Source organism: Dromaius novaehollandiae, chromosome 3 (genome assembly GCF_036370855.1).
Source record: "Dromaius novaehollandiae isolate bDroNov1 chromosome 3, bDroNov1.hap1, whole genome shotgun sequence".
Lineage (NCBI taxonomy): Eukaryota > Metazoa > Chordata > Aves > Casuariiformes > Dromaiidae > Dromaius > Dromaius novaehollandiae.
In genome coordinates, this window is record NC_088100.1 from 86,903,748 (window position 1) to 86,922,761 (window position 19,014).

General features: G+C 38.7%; 1 protein-coding gene across 6 annotated transcripts in view; it reads right to left on the reverse strand.

Moving 5' to 3' along the window:
• Positions 1–19,014, reverse strand: part of RGS7 (regulator of G protein signaling 7) — a 290,217-nt gene that overhangs the window by 243,767 nt on the left and 27,436 nt on the right. For 5 of the 6 annotated variants that reach the window (XM_064509374.1, XM_064509372.1, XM_064509371.1 and 2 more), the window contains one exon: positions 13,966–14,077. In XM_064509374.1, coding sequence (XP_064365444.1) covers positions 13,966–14,043 — 78 coding nt within the window. In that variant the 5' untranslated portion in view covers positions 14,044–14,077. Of the gene's footprint in view, positions 1–13,965; positions 14,078–15,161; positions 15,757–19,014 lie in introns of those variants that run through there. The other variant, XM_064509369.1, reaches the window with a different exon arrangement.

The window sequence follows — 19,014 nt, forward strand, 5'->3', positions numbered from 1 at the left end:
TAAGTAAACAGAAAATGCCATTGCATCAGTGAAGGGCAGTACTTCCATTATACTTGCCTGTTGCAGCACAAGTTTCCGCTAGACAATCTACAGGAAATGGAAGGGAAAATAACCAAAATCACTGGAAAAACAGTTACAGATGCCATCTGGTCTTCACAGATGGGCCTGTACTGTAGGTCATGTACATCTTTTATCTCTGTCATCATTCATAGAAGAATTCAAAGTAGGTAAGGAAACTGAAGCAATTACTCTGAGACGTATACTATCAGCACACCATGTGGAGATGTAGCCGCTTAACATTAATAGGAGTGACAAAAAAAATTCTCCAGACTGATGAAATTTCACTCAGAAAGGATGCAGAATCTATTAGTTTGAAAGTCAAAAGTTCAGATCTGTAATGAATCACATCATCACAATGAAACTGTGAAAACCAAATGGAAAAAAGCGATGTCCGAAAAATACAGCAATATTATTGCAGTACTGCTAACTATCACCACCCTATCCACATGCCAAAAATATAATTAATTTTATCTTCAGTGTCTCTTTAAAGTCCAGCTGAATTATTTCCAAATTACATGTAGATGGGAAACAGAGACACAAAGTAACTACCACTTTGTCAAACAGCACAGCAAAGCTATGAATCATATCCACGCTACCAATGCCTCCTTTTCCGAGTGCAATACTTGGTTTCAGATACTCTCCTTGCTCTTATGCAAACTGCATTCCAGTAATTCCACAAGAATTCCCCAGTCATGAGGAATTTACACTTTTTACAGAACTGCACAGATGAAGAGTCTCTGCTTTTCCCACCTCTCTACTCAAAAGTACTGGGGGTTTTGTTTACTTTTAAGATAAATGTTGTTTCGCTTACTATTTAAAATAATACCTCTCTTACTTATCTCGTTCCTAAGGAGTTGAACACGAAATACCTGTAGGCCTTTCTTTTTGCTTGATACAAAATGATTCGTCCAAAATCATCCAGCAGCACAGCCTAGAGTTGAACCTGTTTCTCCTACACTTAAGCTTCCCCTACATGATCGCACCGAATTTAAGGGGAGGCAATCAGCTGAGCTGTGCCAAAGTAGAAGAGTGGTACAACAGAACATTTATCACAACTCGTTTGAGCATTAGCAGAAAGTTGGGTTACTACTGCATTTCAGTACTACAATCCATTTGCCAATGCTTTTCCAATATATTCTAATGCAGATTATCTCCCCAAGACTTCAGCCATTTCTTCATTCAGGAGAAAGGTGCTGCATGGGCTAATGACTATTATCTCACTTATTCTCACTTGTCAGAAGTCATTCACTGCATTAACAGTTAATAAGATTTCATATAGTTCATTCTAAAATATTGTCTACTTCAGTGGAGAAAGCCTGAATTCACATCTCTAGCACGCTACCACCAGGACACTGCTGCACAAGAACTTCTGCAGCATTTCACCTGCACCAGAACCATGTGGTTCTTCTTTTCAAGGGATTAACAGAATTTTGTAACCCCAGTGAGGAAAGCAGTTATTCTGAACTTAGGGGCACACAAATAAAGCAAAATTTCACCTCTATTTTTACAAGGTAAATAGGAAAGAATTTAGGTTCACTTTTAAAAAAAGGGAGGGGGGGACATTTTCCCCCTCAGTTGTGTCTATGCTTTACAGGTTGGAGAAAGTATCTGTCCTAAGGATAGCTAACAATGCAATAACTCTGCACTTTGAATGTCTGTAGTAGTACCTTAATTCCAACTAGCCAGTACGTAAGCACTTAAATGGTCTATCTTATAAATTCTGTTCAACATAACATGCAGAAAGAATAGGACAAAAATATTTAAAGGCAGCCTACAGTATGGCTAAAACTAAAATAATCAGATTATAATATAGATATTCATGTCAACTGTGGACTACTCAGCTACAATCCATTTACCATGTCTACATGGATTATATCAAAGGACAAAAACATGGGAGAAGGTAGAAAAGGTAGAACATACAAAAATCTATCTCCTCTTGCTAAGGCCTTCCAAGATAACAAAGAACAAAAACATTGATGTTTAGACCAAATCACATGAATGACTGCAAATTTTTATGCAAGCTCCACTTCCATTTTGATGATCCTGAAATACTATTCTTAAGGTGATGCAAAGACCATTCCATGTATTGAGATTAAAAAAAAATTACTTAGTCTCAGCCTCTTCTGGCTCATCTCTCCATATCACTTTGCCATCTCCTGTTTTATAGTTAGACTGTAGAGTTTTATGCACTACACAGAAATTATCCATAGAATGCGATGCCCAACAGCCCACTAAGTGTAACGAGTGCAGGCAACAAACAGTCATGTTTAGCCATGTGGCAGAAGACACGAGGACAGTGAGAGGCTTCGCACCCTGGGAACTCCAGAACGAATACAAACAGCATAAAACGACTCGATCAACAATTTGACCAGGACACATCATCAACACTTACCATGGAAGGCACTCTTAAAGAGACCAGCGTTCATTTGGTCCTCAGAATCCCTCTTAATGGCACTGTGGTATTTGTTCACTACTCAGGGAGAAGAGCACCACCTAGTGAATCTCCAGCACTACTTCCAGGAGCACCTGCACACTCACGTTGGTCTCATGCAACGCTGGCTGTCTTAGGATACTTGCCAGACAGAGCAATTGATGGTATGACTAACAAACACAAACACATTGCAAATGACAAAGTGACGTAATGTTAAACAGATAGTCTTTCAGCACCTGATATGCAGTGCTTTGTCCTTCAACAAACTCAACGTCCTTTAAAATTACCAAGAATAAGCCCCATAGAATGATCCAGTTAAGAAAGACACTATTTTACAATGGCTAGGATTCCTGTTTGAAGAGGGAGCAAGACAGATGGCAAGTCAAAGGTGGGGGGGGGGGGCGAGGGAGAATGGACACACAGTATTGTGCTAATACCCTTCCATTCTTCATAAACTGACATCTCAGCATCTGTGTTTGATTTCATTTAGATCAACAAAAATCAGTGCCTTGGAAGACAAGGCTATGAACTTCAGAAGCTATCCAAAGCTGTACATTTACACCCCTATACCTTTGTGTAGCTTAAAATGAGAGCTCCTAAACATTGCAGTACAGAACTAGAAAGAATGCTCAAGCCCAGTGTTACAGAATCAAAGCTATCTCTCAATTTCTAGATAGAAAAAAATCATAAAACAGAAGAATCTTTAGAGAAGATAGCATTGGCAGTGTCTTGCCTGACTAATTACATACCAAACTTTCTGTTAAATGGTTAAGGTGGTGACAGCTACCAATACATCAATACAGATAAATAAATACAAATAAAACTATATATAAATAGAACATGTCTGTTCTCCTGAAAATATATCAAAACAAGACACAAATACTATCTCAGTGTGAGAATTGCACATTATGTTTTGCAGACAGACATCTAAACATCCAATATTAATTCTAAAGAACTGAAGTTGATGGTAAAGAAAACAAGATCAGAAGTAATTGCTTCCACAATAAATGACCCTAAATGCTTCAGGTCACAAGTGTCTGTAGAATAGAAAAGTTGCATAAACTTCAAAAAGATTTTCCAACAGTAGGGATATCATTCGCACACTACAGTTCTCTAAGAAATGAGCATCACTTGAAGACCTGAGTGCAGATAAAGCATTTTATCATTTATTTCTGTTCTGTATGTGCCAAAGGTATTTTTCCTTTCCTCTCCTCTGAAAACCAAACCAATGTATAAGCCTTATTCAGAAGTAGTAAGGCTCTTTTCTTCCGATGTACACTGGTGTTCTCTCCAGACAACAGGAGCCAGGATCTAAATATTTCATTCAGGTAGAGAAATGTGATGACTACACTGAGTAATAGACGTGATTTGTGAAAAGGTAATAAAAACCTTTAGCTCCTAGTTACTTGAATGAGATTTGTGGTTGCTAAGTAACTCTGAAAAAAAAATTGAGACATTTGAAATCTAGTAGTACTGGAAGCAGAGGGGTATAACTCTTGTTCTTTAGAGTATTCTAATTCATTAAAACTGATTTCCTACAATCACAATACTTTAGTATTTAAGGTAATACTTTTATAAATATAAGGAACTCTGTACAAAATAAGCAGTTAATCTTCACAGCACTTCTTTAGGATGTGTTTAATTATGCCCCAGAACATCTATTTTACAGATGACACAGCTAAAATAAACTATTCAAGCCATGCAGAAATCTTGATATAGCACAGTATTATAGCATCATGAATAGACTAAGTTTTCCATTTGCTACTAAGAACACACTCTGGTCCACGATTTTGAACTCATTCTTCAGACCACACTTACATGTCTGCATCACTAAACATGTCAACATCCACAATTTTGTTAATCAGCCGTGAAATGTTGTTTTCTCCTCCAAACAGGCAAAAAAGTACAATATAAAGACAGAACATTCTTATTTTAAAATACCTGCCTCAAGTCGGTGTAATTTAGATTATTTGATTTTTTTCCATTCTTCTTGTTAATGTAAATTCTATTTCAAATGCACTTGCATGGCTCCCACTGGTACCAAGAGATGCTGTGAATCTGCATTCGAGGGCAGAATCTAGCTCACAGAGCACTAATACCTCTTAAAATCTGGAGCTCAGGGAAGTGTAGGTGTTAAGCAGTAATATGTCTTTCTTTCAAAAGGCATACAGTAAACTGCTTATTCATTCTGACGGAAAAACAGTTCAGAAAAAAAACTATGTTTTTCCTCCAGAATGTAGGGTTCTTTTAGATAACGGCTATTCAAAATACTCCATTTCTGAAAACAGAATCTCAAAGAACAAGGAGATTCAGATTTCTTTTAGCTGCTCTGCATACACAAGAGGAATGAATCCTATAGAGAAATAACTGCAATTCACTTTTACAATGTGGAAGACCTAACACAATAGTGTCGTACCGTATTCTAGCAGCTACTTTCAAAGACTATTGTATACTCAAATGCCCATTAAAACAAGCTTTCTATTCATATTTATGTATATTATGATCAATTCTGAATCAATAACCAGATTACAGTAAAAGTCAGTTTGGCTGGCCTAATATTCTTTCCAAAATAAATTCCCTCCAGGCTGCATGTTATTTCTTTTTTTACTGTGATCTTGTTATTTAATCAATAAAGGAGAACCTAAAGAAAAGCATCATGGTCCCAAAAGAAACACACCAATAATGTTCCTGATCCCACAGACTGCATCAAGGAAAGCAAACCCACACCACTGTTACCATTTGTTATGGGACTGTGCGCTGGTGTGAGGATATTTGCTAATGCTAATCTGTTTGCTAGATTAGATTACTAAAGTACTGTAAGTGTGTATGCACATATACAAATATGTGTGTACATTATGCAGGCATCTACTTCATCAAAAATAAATGGAACAGAAAAGAAAAAAGTTCCTTCAGCATTACTGGCAGCAATTTTTAGATAATGCCTGCACATCTGAACTGCATTAGGGAGAGGTCCTCTGTGCTTGAAACCTCTTCCTCTGTGGCACAATCCTTATCCCCTAGAATTTCACATTATCTTAGTTGAACAGGATTCAGCACAACACAAGAATAAAGAAACAAATGAAGTGCAGCAGAAGCGATGCAGAAAAGTTAATACAGCTTCCAAATCCTCACCACTCACTTGAAGTACACTGCTCAGGAGTATTCTTCCACAAATCAGTACAAAAATGCCAGGAGAAGGATGACTTCACTGTCACAGATACACTTCTGTTTGGCTGGTTCGTGCAGTCTATTCGACTCTTGGATAAGGTTTTTCAGAACAAAACCACACCTCTTCAGCATGAGCACAACATGATTAATCCTTAGAGATTGCCCTAAAAATTCCAGTATATGATTTCTCATTTGAATGATACTGGGGATCTAATATACTTCAAATGCCATTCAGTGACTATTAAAGATAACCTTAATTAAGCAGAAATACCACAATTATTAAAAAATTCTTGAAAAACAGGCAACTGAGTTATACACCTTCTATGAAAAAAGGTATTAATTATGCATTATGGTGACATTTCTCCAGTTCCTGTTTATCAGTTTTAAAGTTTTAGCTAAAAGTGTATTTGAAGGAAGAACAGGTGACAAGAAAAGAAAGCCCGAGTGACATCTCTACAGCTTTCGACACCCTGTTCACCTCCACAGAAAAGCAGCTTCTCTGAAACTCAGCCCATAAAGCTGTCTTCTCAGAGACACACAAAGCATTACAAACAAATTGAGAGAAGCATAGCAGCATCTGACAAAGGAAGTTCTAGAGCACAGACGCACACATGTACGAGTGCAAAACAGGCCTCAAATTTTAGGAGGCTAAATAATCCAAAGCTTACGAACTAATTCCCCCAGTAAGGTTCCACAATAGGCTACGTACAGGCTGGTTTAGGCATAGAGAAGGTGAGCAGGATTCCCAGAGAGAAAAAACACATCTCACAGAACTATTCTCAGAATAACTAAATGCTCATGATACAGATCAGCTTCTTATTTTAGAGGGATCAGCGGCAAGCTGAAAGAAAAAAAATATCCATCTGAAAAGAAAAAAAAAGCCACTATCCTACCATATAAGCAAGGGAAAAGTACAGTTAGTTCTGGACTCCCACGGTTTAAAAGTCTTTGGGGTTCTAATTTAAACACACATTTTATTTGCATTTTTCCAACAATTTAGTTTAACAGATTGCAATACAGAGATGTTTAAATTTGGAATTAGTTTGGGTTTCTTCCCCCACCCTTTTTTTTTTAATGCCAAGCTCCCATGCCTGTCAGTTAAGAAGTCTGCATTGCTTTCTAGTAAAAGCTTCACTGTCAGTTACAATGACCTTTAGGAGGTACTCGTAATCCTGTTCCTGCGGGTCAGTTCCTCGGTTGGCTGCTCTCCTGGACAAACCCCAGGCACTTCTCGCTCTCCACATGAAGCACCAGTTCCAAACTCAGTTCTCAGACAGATCAGCTCCAAGGACTAACACTCCCCGTAGCTTCCTAGGCAACCTCATTCCCATCGTATCTATTCCAGTTACTCTTAAAACCAACTTACTTTTGTAACCAGCCCAACTTTTTTATCTCCCAACTCTTCACAGCTGCTGGCAGTCAAGACCAAAATCAAAATCCTAGCTGATCTCTTCACTATAGTAAAATCGTAAGTGTTGTTTTGTGCTTTTTCTTCATTGCACCATAAGTCTCCTATCCACCAACAGAAAGCACCCCAAAACAAAAAGCAATACAAATAGAATAATGGAATGTATTTAACCAACTGCAGGTAGTATTTTGCAAAATCAGCCCTGATGGCTGTTTTTGCTATAGAAAATAATTTATTCTATTTCACCAAAAACGGATTTGTCTGATGTGGTTGATTACAGTGAGGCAGTGTTGGTTCATGGAATAGAACACAACTATCCTGAATTTTATTTTCAGCTTTTCCACTGTCTGACATGTTACTCATGCCTCAGTTTACCCATCTGTAACAGTTATGCATCTCTTTCATAAAAGGTTTTTTGTAGAGATGCAGTTGAAAAATAGGCATTGTTCACACTCTATATTGCTGTATAGCTGCATTCTTTACCTTTCTCCAATACTTTGTCTGAAAGTTTTACAGCGCATAAACAACATAACTAAACATATTCTGGTGATGACTTTATTCTGTTCTCTCTAGGCTTCACCTGGGATTTATATCTGTAAATGGACTTTGTAAGTCCAATTTCTTCTCTTTTAGCAGCTATTACTGACTGATTTGAAGAAGCTGCTGTAGTTTTTTCTACATTAAAGATTACAATTATATTTCAATTGGTTTGTGATTGCTGAATTGGAAAAATAGTCACATTTTAACAAGCTGCATTTACATGTGAGTTTTTAAATGCAGCCTCATTATAGTTCATATCAGCTTTGGTGGGAATTTTTCAAATGTTATCATACAATATAGGTGATCATAAAATCTCCTGCACTCCACAGTGTGTTGCAAATCTGAGGGAGGAGAAAACAAAACCCAAACTCCAAAACAAATAATTTCTGACTCTGTGTTGCACGTCACTATCAATGGCATCATTGTTTCCATAGTTACAAATGTAGACTGCTTCCAAGGAAAAAGAGAGAAACTAAAAATGACAATGCACAATCAAAATTGGCACAATTTTAGACAGTACATGTGGCATGGAGAAAGGAAGTAACATGGTGGCATGGAATTCTGTGGGGTTTTCACGTTTGACAGTAATGCCAGTGATCCAAGCACATCAAGCTCAGAACTGTAAGAAGCAGTAAACCTCTCACTGCAGTATCACTTGACACATTTCTACACCCAGTGGAAGGAAGGGGAGAATTAGAAAGGAAGGAATCCAGGAAATCTGGCAGGAATTCCCAAAGGAAATACAGAGGGCAGTTCACCCTTTCACATCCGCAGGTCTAGCCAGCTACAGACTCAGGTAGACAACCTTTTTTTTTTTTTTTTTTTTTTTTTTTTTTTTTTTTTTTTTTAAATCAGATGCCTTTGGGTTGCATTTCCAGTGTTTTTGTACAGCTGTGAAGACAGTCACAGCCTTTATATTGCACTTACCACAAACAATTACAATGCATATGTGCTATACCTAGTACTCACAGTAACCGCTCGGAGAGGATACAGCTTGGAAGTGAATGACCGTACAAGGGGCAGATAAATCCCAAACCAGTAAGACGACAGGGTGAGGGCATAGAGGAAATATGCAGCCTCACCATATGAAAGGCACTCCACACTATCCATTACTATTTCATCTTTCCATATTAAATTCCTGGTCCCTAAATAAGTTATTACCTGTGTAACAGCTTATTTCGATATCAACCAGCTACTCTGGAATTACAACAAATCCTCATAACTTTCATACTGGATAGGGAGGTAAATTCTTTTCTTTCTACTGGTGGAACTCCTGAGATCCACAAATATAGACCTATCTCAGTCAATTCTGTATTTGAGAGAGTCATAGTAAATCCGAGATGTGAATCCAAACCCTGCATGAACTGCAACAGCACTACTCTTCTTCTCAGATGAACAAAGGGCATAATGTAGAGTTTCTCTAATTTAGTTTCAAAAAACTTAACTCTAGCACCTTAGTTTGTATTAGCATTTGCATTTACATTGAAATAACAAGCTCAGTAGTTTACAATGGGAGCAAGATGCCATCAGTTTGCGATGGCATGTTCAGAAATGCATGTTATCAGGCTAATTCTTCGCTTATCAAATAGAGTGGCAGCACTTAGAAAAATCCCACCTACCATGTCCTTCCTTGGTCTCACAAGCTCTAAGAAATAGCTACCTGTTAAAGCATTTTCTTCCAACAATCTTTAAGTGAACACTTGATAAAAGCCACACAAGAACACAATTTTATCCATACTCTACACTGAAAGCCACATCTGGAAGAGAAGAATGGTTATCAGAAGATGGTTGTCACGATTTCCTCAAATGTTGTCATTGCATGACTGTTGCTTCTTTACAACATTTTTTAAGTATCGCGCTTTGGAGGCATTGCTTCTATGAAGAATATCAGATCATGGTAAATTAAGAAGTAGCTCAAGATTACAAATAAGCTTTTGCCACACATGGGTGCTGGTATATATGACCTTCAACAATTGACACAAGAACAGAACAAACACCTCATTATCTTCATTATAGTATCAAAAGCCCCAACTGTTAGTAATTCTAATCAGCTTTGGCAAAAGCTATTTTAACATTCAGGGCAGTGAGGAAAGTGGAGAATCAAAATCTCAGGCACAAGAATATTACTATTCAGACAAGGCTAACCTTACTGCTACTACAAAAAAGGCTATTATCTCTCAATTGAAGTAACTCAGGCAGCCATACAATAAACATTAAACTTGCAAATTAGAACTACTAATCCTTGCAGCATGTGCTTGACTAAAAAAGTAAACTAAGAACAAACCAAAAAGATAAACAAATACCCAGTAGAAGTAGTAGTTCTAACATGGAAGTTCTCCTCAAAAGATAACTCTTATTGTTTTAAATTATTTGTGACAGGCACAAGATAAAATAAAGACAGGTCAGGCTCTGCAACTAGGAAGAATTTCACAATACAGGCCTTATATTACATCTCAAGGAATTTTTTTTGTTTTGTTTTGGTTTTTTTGTTAAGATCTAGCTTCCAGCAACAAGTTAGTGTTGCTGAAAAAACAAGATATCTATATGAGCAACTTGTGATGCTCAAATACTAAGTATTCCAGTACTGTCATGTCTTTTAATTGCTGACTGAAATGGACTCCGTTGGAGGGAAAGTAAAAGCAGGTTTTTTACATTTTTATGTTTGCCTCAGGCTACTAGCTGAAAAATGCAGGACTTTTTCTAAGGTATGTCAGCACCAACTATGTGTCATATTTCATTATTTAATAATTATGCTGATAGCCAAAAAAGAATAATGCAACTGACACTCTATTAAAATAAAAAGTATTCCCCAAGGCATAACAACACTGACGTGTGAGCATCTGAAGAGGCAGCGTAAAAATGATATAAGGAACTATTTATCTGTACTACTGTCTTTTCCATCAAATAAGTCAGTTATGTATGCACTGAATATTTAATTAAAATATTCTATGCTGAATTTTTTAAAAACATTTCAGATCTGAAAGCAAAATGCAATAAAACCTTTCTTTATCTATGAATAGGAGGAGCTACTAAGAGAAAAAATGCTATCTATATTGCACTACCCTATATTACAAGGTTTTCTTCCTTTTTTTCCAGATAAACCATCTTCCTTCAACTCCCAAAATGAAAAACTAACCAGAAACCAGCCGCGTGTTAAAAAAAAGGAAAGAAAAGAAAAAGAAGTAAAAACCACCTTGCTCGTCAAGAGTTTTCAATCTAAATAAAGTGCAATAATGACTCTATGATCCTAGCCTTAAATATTGAATTTGTGAACACTAGATCTTTGTAATAACACAGACTTGGATCAGACTTCAGACTTCAAACATTTTGAACTGGGCATATTACCCCAGCTCTTTCTGTTTTTTTATAAACTGGTCCTTCCAGAATCAGAATTTGGGAAACCCAGAGCTCTAACTCCATACAGCTTAGAATGTGTTCAGTTTAAATTGTCTGAAAGTTACAGAGACTTGCACAACTACCAGACTACAGAATTATGTTTTACAGCCAAAGTAACTGCCTTCATTCACCACAGCCAAATTCTGATTCTCTGCTATCACAAGAGATGTCTCCTCTACTCCTTGCAGGCACACTTAACCACAAAATGCATGCTACCCTATGGGTTGATGCTGCATAAACCACTGGGAGAAAGCATTTCAGCATTTGTATATTTGAGCAATGATATTTAAAATATAAGATTTCAAATTTAGTTTCCTTCTGAAGCCAGCCAATATCACGTTTACATACTTTTTTCTCACAACTATTAATATTTTTTAAATTGGAAAATAAAAAGTCCCTCACAAAGCTGGCAGATCTAGTTCTTTGTTCACTCAGCACAGTGCCTTCATTCCTAACACAATGACAGACAGAAGTATTGTGTTTTCAAATGTATTACAAAAAATCCTGTGATTTAGTTGTTGCTATTAAAGAATTATATTCAGAAATAATATATTCTGAATTGAAATGATTTCTACCTAATTAACCTTTATGTTCTAGACACAGAAGCTATAATACATTTAATTACAACAGTACCAGAAGAAGGTAGGTGACTTTTAAACACGTTATCTATTATTTTGTTGCCTATTCCTCAAATAGTGCTAAAGGGAGGAGTATTTAAAGTTTTCTCCCAGTAATCTAACATCTTTCTACACAATATTTAATGATCCTTTTGTCTCACCATCCTACAGAAATAAGTTGAGATCTACAGAAACAAATATTACCAGTAACACTGTAGCAGGTCAGTGTTCTTCAAGAGTTTAGGACTCAGTAAACCACTTGCACTTTAAGAATGACGACAATAAAATAAGGACTCTTGCTATATTGAAAGACACAAACAGGTACCATCCCTATATCTTTGATCGTCACAGAAGTGAGAGGTGTTTGATGTTCTGATCCTGCTGAGCATACAATTGGGGTTGTGTGTCCTACCCTCACCCCCAATTTCTAAATTCCCCTGATTCCCCAGGGTTCGTGTCACTTATCTCAAAAGTTTCCTTTGAATCTGGAGGCTGCTCAGGGACAATGTTAAACTGTAGCATGAGGTCACACTAAACATAATGGGTCACAAGCTTGGCCAGCTCCTCAGACAAAGATACCACAGGAGAAGACAAACACAAATTCTCTGTATTTTTTTTCTGTATACTAAATAAGTAGAAAAGAGGCTTCTTTCCGAGTACGGAAAATGAGAAATAGGGAAAGGCTCTGTTTTGAAAGATCAAAAGCCTATAAAACTACAATGTAAGCTTTGATATGTTGTGTTTTTAATATACACAGCATATTTTGACATATTCGTTCACACACAAAATTTCATTCTCAAACACACTTGTGATGCTAATGGCAAAATGACCACATATTATTCTAGATGTTCATTCCTACACATATGGATACTACGGTCAAGTTAATAAATTCACTTCTAATCACTTACGTAAAAATAGCCTCATTTTTCAAAATAGCAAATACCATTAAAACTTACTGAAATCAGCATCATATTTGAAAATATGGAATAAAAAAGTATACATCAGACTTCAGTTGGAGACAATTTTATAATTTCTGGGAAAAAAAAGACTTACCACAACTAATGACAACACCTCAGTTCACCTCATATCAATTTGTCTTACTATCAATGTTGTATTAAGACTCAATTGAGCATATATTAGATGTGCTACAGCTAACTTGCAAAAATAAAAGTCAATGCCTCTAACAAAATATAAGCATTGATTTTTCCACCTGATTAAAACAACCACAAACAAGTTAAAAAGCACAGAACTCTAGGAATAGACAGGTAGTTACATAATAATATATTTCAGTCTCTGAGAATAAAGTTACCTTTCTCCATTATTATTAGAATTTATTTTGTTATTCTTTTTTGATAAATGCAATTAAAGTTTTATCAAAATAAACACAACTGCCAAGTTAAAAAACGTATCAACCCATCTCAAAATTCCCAAGCTTTTATTGTCACTTAAATGAAAGCACAGTGGCTAAATAAACCCCACTATTGGAGTTCAATGTCTGGAAATCTGTATATTGATACTATTAAAATAACCATATTAGAAATCCTTTTGCAGAGAGAATCCCTGGAGTGTATGCTTTTTCTTAAGTTCTGGCGATTGCAGATAAGTAATACCTTTAATCTGTTTTTCCCCTCATATGAAATAAGTTAATGGTGCTGCACTCTGCACCATTCTTCCTGCACTCTGAGACTCTCTGTCCCAGAGAAAGAAATACAAGATATTGTAATACGTAGCTAATATTTAGTTTTAAAATATCTGAACTCATTTTACAGATAGATGTAACCAGTGAGAACTTGTAAAAAACAAACAAACAAAAAAACTCAAATACTTTTCCAGTCTCTGACACATCACCACCACCACCATCACATCCCATATGTATCAATGCAGAAAGTGAATGAAATATATCAAGCATTACAAAAGAGGGAGAGTTATCTTAGACATTTCAGACAACATAAGAGAATGTTTTAAACAAATTCAAAACCAACTGTTCCTGCACATGATGTAAAGTTGACACATGTGTGTGTATTTTAACATTCAGAACAACAAATACAATCATTTCTTTAAAAAAAGTCTATAAAATAACTCAGATATAGATCTACTTTTCACATGCCATTTAAGCTGCTTTAAAAACAAATATGTCAACAGAAACAAAACATTCCAAATTAGTATCAGATTATCATGTTCTGAAATCATATTGCTACATGCATGGTAAAGCACAGGAGCAGCCTCTATTCAGGAAGGTGGGCAGAAACAGCAAAAATAATGGCCTTACTTGCTAGGCAAAACAGTCGGGACTTAACCATTTTCTGAAGTCCCTTCCTCAGATTTTGCAAAACACAAAGGCTTACCTTTCTGTACACCAGCATGTTTGGGGATTCATCAGCCACCCCGTTGCTGCTTTGCCCGTAATTATTTCCTTGTGCCATGTCCCACAATTTTGATCCGCTTCTGAATGTTGCACTGTGAAAGGTAAAAGTGGTTTTCATAAGACACCGCCTCAGGTCTCCTTCCTTCACTGCTGATTAATGGACCTGACTTTCTACTAACGTTATCACAATCAGTGTATGTTTTCTCCACCAGGTATTTACACTGGGGCAAAGCAGCTTATCCACTATTTACTGTCATTACTCTCTTTTGCATGCAGATAATGAATGCATATAATATGTTAATCTAATCTAGACGTTAATGAATTGTCACTCCAAATAGCTCCCTGACATACCACTAACCACCGTATCACACAGGTACCTTCTCACAAAGCACTCCTCCCTCCTCTACACAGCCTGCACCAAGGGATATTGTGCACCCTCCAAACCACAGCTTTGAATTGGCTGACTTGGCCCGTGACTGTATTCAGCAGCGTCCTCTCCTCACGGTTCAGGCCGTAGCGACTTTCACAACCCACAAACACACAAAAAAAGCAAACCAGCTGCTTTGAACTTCTCTTTAATTTACAAGCATGTGTGTACTGTTACACATATGCCAAGAGGGAGGGTGGCAGGTGATAGAAGGAAGGGAAGAAACAAGCTAGAAAACCTTCCTGGTTGCTTTCACCTACTTTCATTCTACTTCACTGCAAAAAACCGGCTCCGCCGCCAGCCCCGGCTCCTCTCCGCCCTCCCCCCGGCCACACGGGAGCTGCTCTAAGCAAGAGCTCAGATCATGCCGTAGCTCCGGCTTTGCACGCAGGTGTAAAAATGTGCTCCATCTACAGACCACGCCGGCGGCTGCGGAGAGCCTGGAAGGCTGAGCTCCCGTCCAAACGTTTCCCTCCAACGCCTCCCCCGCCTCCTCCCCAGACCTCCAGGCTGCGGGCTTAACTGCAGCGTGCCCGCCACGCCGGCTCGCCCTGCCCTGCCCTGCCCACGCCGCGCGCGCCTCTCGGCTCCAAATGGCAGCGCGAACCGGCTCGCCCTGCAGGCAGCCCAGCGCGGCGCCCGCGGTTTCAGCACCGCGGACAGCGGCGGCGCCCCCTCCTCCGCCGGGCAGCGGCGCGGCGCGGCGCGGCGCGGCGCGCAGCTCCCGCCTCCCCGCCCCGCTCATTTACCTCCCGGGCCAAGGTCACTGCGCGGTGGCCGCGGCTCCTCGCCTCCTCCCGCCGCTCCTGGCGCGCCCCGCGCGGTCGGTGTCAGGCGGCAGCAGGCGGAGGGACGCGGCGATCGCTCATCACACGCGCGCGCAGGCACACGCAGACACACACGCACTGCGGGCGGAGGAGCTGCTGCTGCTGCCGCCGCCGCTGAGGCTGCGGCTCCCCCCAGCTTTGCCGGAGCAGCGGCAGCTCAGCTCCCTCCCCGCAATGGAGCGGCCGTCACGTGGGGGACGGGCACGTCAAAGGTGCTGCTGCCGCTCCGCCACGCAGCACCCCTCCTCCTCCTCGCCGCTCTCGGCTCGCTCACCGCAAACAGCGGCCAAGGAACTGCAGCTGCCTGCAGATCTGGCAGCAGCCCCTGTAAATGAGATTAGGCAGCACTGGAGGGCTGGGCAGGAAGAGAATGTGGGCTAATGGGATAGGGAAGGAAGTGGGGAGGTGGTGGGGAAAGAAGAGACGGGTGGGGAAAGCGTGTCACCTTCTCGTTTTTACGCCTTTTATCAACATCAACAGGGAATCTGCTTGTTCCTCTGCCCTATGCTGTACACTTCACGTCTTTTTTTTTTTTTTTCCTTTTTCTTCAGTGAGAACTAGAGACAGTTTGAGCCGCGTTGGCACTGCAGACCACTTTGAGCAGCGGAACACAGACGAGAGAGCGAGTCTGTTCCATGCTGATAGGAAGGAGCTCTCGAGATGCCCTTGGGGCTGTTTTGCTACATCCCAAGCAACTGCCTAATTTGCCAAGGCCTAGAGCTTACCACGATGAAATTAAAAATCAGGTGTGTAAGTCATACTTCCTCATGACATCGGGACAAGAATGCTTTGATTTTCCAGAAGTGTTGAAATGTCTTGAACTCAACATCCACAAGAACAGGAGATACTTAAGTGGTGAGCTTTAGAATATTCCCATTTGAAAGTATCTTTTCTGGAAATAGTAACTCTTATTAAAAGGACGATGTTGCAAAAGAAGTCACTTTAGGGTGACAATACCCGCTACCACACATTACACCTTGTGCAGTGTGCCCTGCCAGAATCATTGCAATTCAAGCTCAGAAGTTTCCACACATACTGTGTCATCCCCACTTGCTCTTTCTGCCTTTCTCACATCCCAAAGAAATGTGGATCAACTCTATCTTGCCAGAAGCTACCTATTAAACTGCCCTTTTCCAAATTTTGCAGAGGCCTTCAGGTCCTTTACCAGAGAATGTGATAAATTAGACAAGCTGATGACTGCGAATCACAGAGACGAATGTAAAATAAGGGAGAGAGAATGACTGGACTTCTTGGGGAGCGGAGGAAGAGGAAGGTTTGATAAAGGTCCCAGAGTGAGCACTGCAGTGAGGCAGATGATCTGAAATGCGAGTAGGAATGTTCTTGAGGGAGGGCAGAAGTAAAAGGTGAAATGACCCAACAGAAAATAAGAATCAACAATTGAGCTGAGTGGGATATATTGGCAGTAAAGAAAAGAAGCTCCGTAGCAGGAAGTGTATGTCTAGACTTCTTCAGTGGAGAATAATTTAGTGTGTCACAAGGAAAAGGCAAGAAGAACTAAACAGTCTGCATACAATAGAAATGTGGAGTTTTGAGATGGAAGAGAGATCAACACAAGTGAAGGAATTTGACAGTGCAAGAGGAAAGTGAAGGAAAAGAAGTATCAAGAATGAAAATAGCGGGCAGAGAAAAATATGAAACTAAAGAATAAACAGAGAACTGAGAAAAGGCTTCCTTCCATTAAAAATCCACTCAGTGTACAGTAGCATTCTGACAGACCTAAACAATGAAATCTGAATCCAAATGTTAACCTTCCAAAGGTTTTTGCACAGACTCTGGTGATTCAGTCCAGTCCACCACTGAGAAATGAGTACCAGCAATAAAAATCTGGATCTATATTTCCCTAACTTTTGCATACACTTCCTAAGGAAACAGTATTGCAGTGCTCAGTTACTACAGACTGTGTGATGTACTGGAAGTCAAGGGGAACATGTCTCTCAAGATCTGTTAAGAACACAAGTCACAGCCTTTTGGCTGTGTGACCTCAAAATCAACTCAAAGTCTTATTTATCAGACTGTGGTTTACATTTCGTTTTGAAAGCAGAAATGGTAACTGCACAAAATATGCTTTAAATGCAGTTTTACCCTAAAAGTGGGGAAGGAGGAAAATCACTAAAAATATTGATGATATACATACATTCCTTCCATTTACTCTGCCAGCCAAAAATGACTGTATCTTAAAATAGTATATGCATTAAAGGGTATAGAAATCAAATGTTAGCAAGTTTCCAATACAGTCATAAGTTTGTTTTCTTACTTTACATCATCTTATTACTAATCCAAGTCAGAAAACTAGAGAAAAGGAAAGTCTTTCATACTGCAACTCTTGGAGTATGTACATGAAGCAGTTTCTGTTTTACAAGATGTCTTTAATCTAGCTATTTACTATAAGCTACTCAGCAAGTGAATTTTGGCAGGGGTTGTGTGTCTTTGAAGAACTCCGCAGCAAAGCTAACTACTTTAGACAGCAACATTTCCAGGTTTTTTACTTACTTTCTGAGAATCTGTTCAAAACCAAAGGCAGAGGTATCTGAATAAAGATTTTATCTATACAGCTTCTAAGCTTATCTTACTTTTTTGCTTTAAATATTCTAATTATTTTCACAAATCAAGTAAAGTATAAAATGTTACATTAGTTACACAAGGTTTATATTTTTTTAAATAAACAAATTTCCACTATTAACTATTTCCACTATTAATTCCACTATTGATCATCATAAACTAAGTTCTAAAGTAAATTCAGTCCAGTATGCAGATAGAGTAACAATCTGGACCTATGGAAGTTAATAGGTGTTTTTCCACTAATATCAAAGGGAACTGTATTTCACACACAGTCTTTAATTTTGTACACAGAACCAGAGGCTTAAACATCCCAATAGTGTCTCATAACTACAGACTTCCTCCACTGAAGCACACCAAGAAGTCTTCCATTTCACCAGCATGTCCAATATTAGAATGAAACAGAAACTCTAATCTCTGCAAGAGTTAAACAAGAAAAAAAAAAAAAACCCACCAGAAACAACCCAATAGAATTTCTTTCTGCCACGATGTTGTGACGAAACAAACCCTGGACTGGGCCGCTTCCACCCACGCAATTGAAAAGAAAGCTGTTTCATTATTTCATTTAAAAATATATAACTAGGTAAACTTATTCTGATGCAGTTAGAAGAAACTGCTCAATAGCCTACAAAAGATAAAGATTCATAAATTAGTTGCGTATCTTTCCTATGTTGAGAATCATCACTTATCTCATACATAGCCAGCATTAGCTTCCCCAGAAAGCATTGCTTGCCAAAAGAGGAATGTCCTGTTTCAAAATGCAAAGCAAAACTACTCATTAATAAAACAAAAAAGATAGGAAAGGCTGCCAAGGGGCAGTTTTATCTAACAAGGCCATAAAGTACATATGATTTAGCAAGCTGATGACTACATTTTCTGCATTTAGTTTGCATAGTCAATACAACTCCAGTATCACGGGCATGCAGCTTTAAGTCAAAATATTATTTCAGGATGTGTATGATAATCTGTCTGGATGTGAAAGAGGGAATTTTTCAGTCTTGAAAAGCATCCTACTAACCAGCACTACTATATTATGTTAATATGCTGCCTATATCCATCAATTTCCTCTTGTCTTATGCCTAGACTGAGTGTTCCCTGGAGTAAAGACACACTATTCAAGCTCTTAGCACAGCATGGTCCTGGTCCATGACCAAGTCTTTAAAACATTATAGAATTATAAACAATCATATTCAAATTT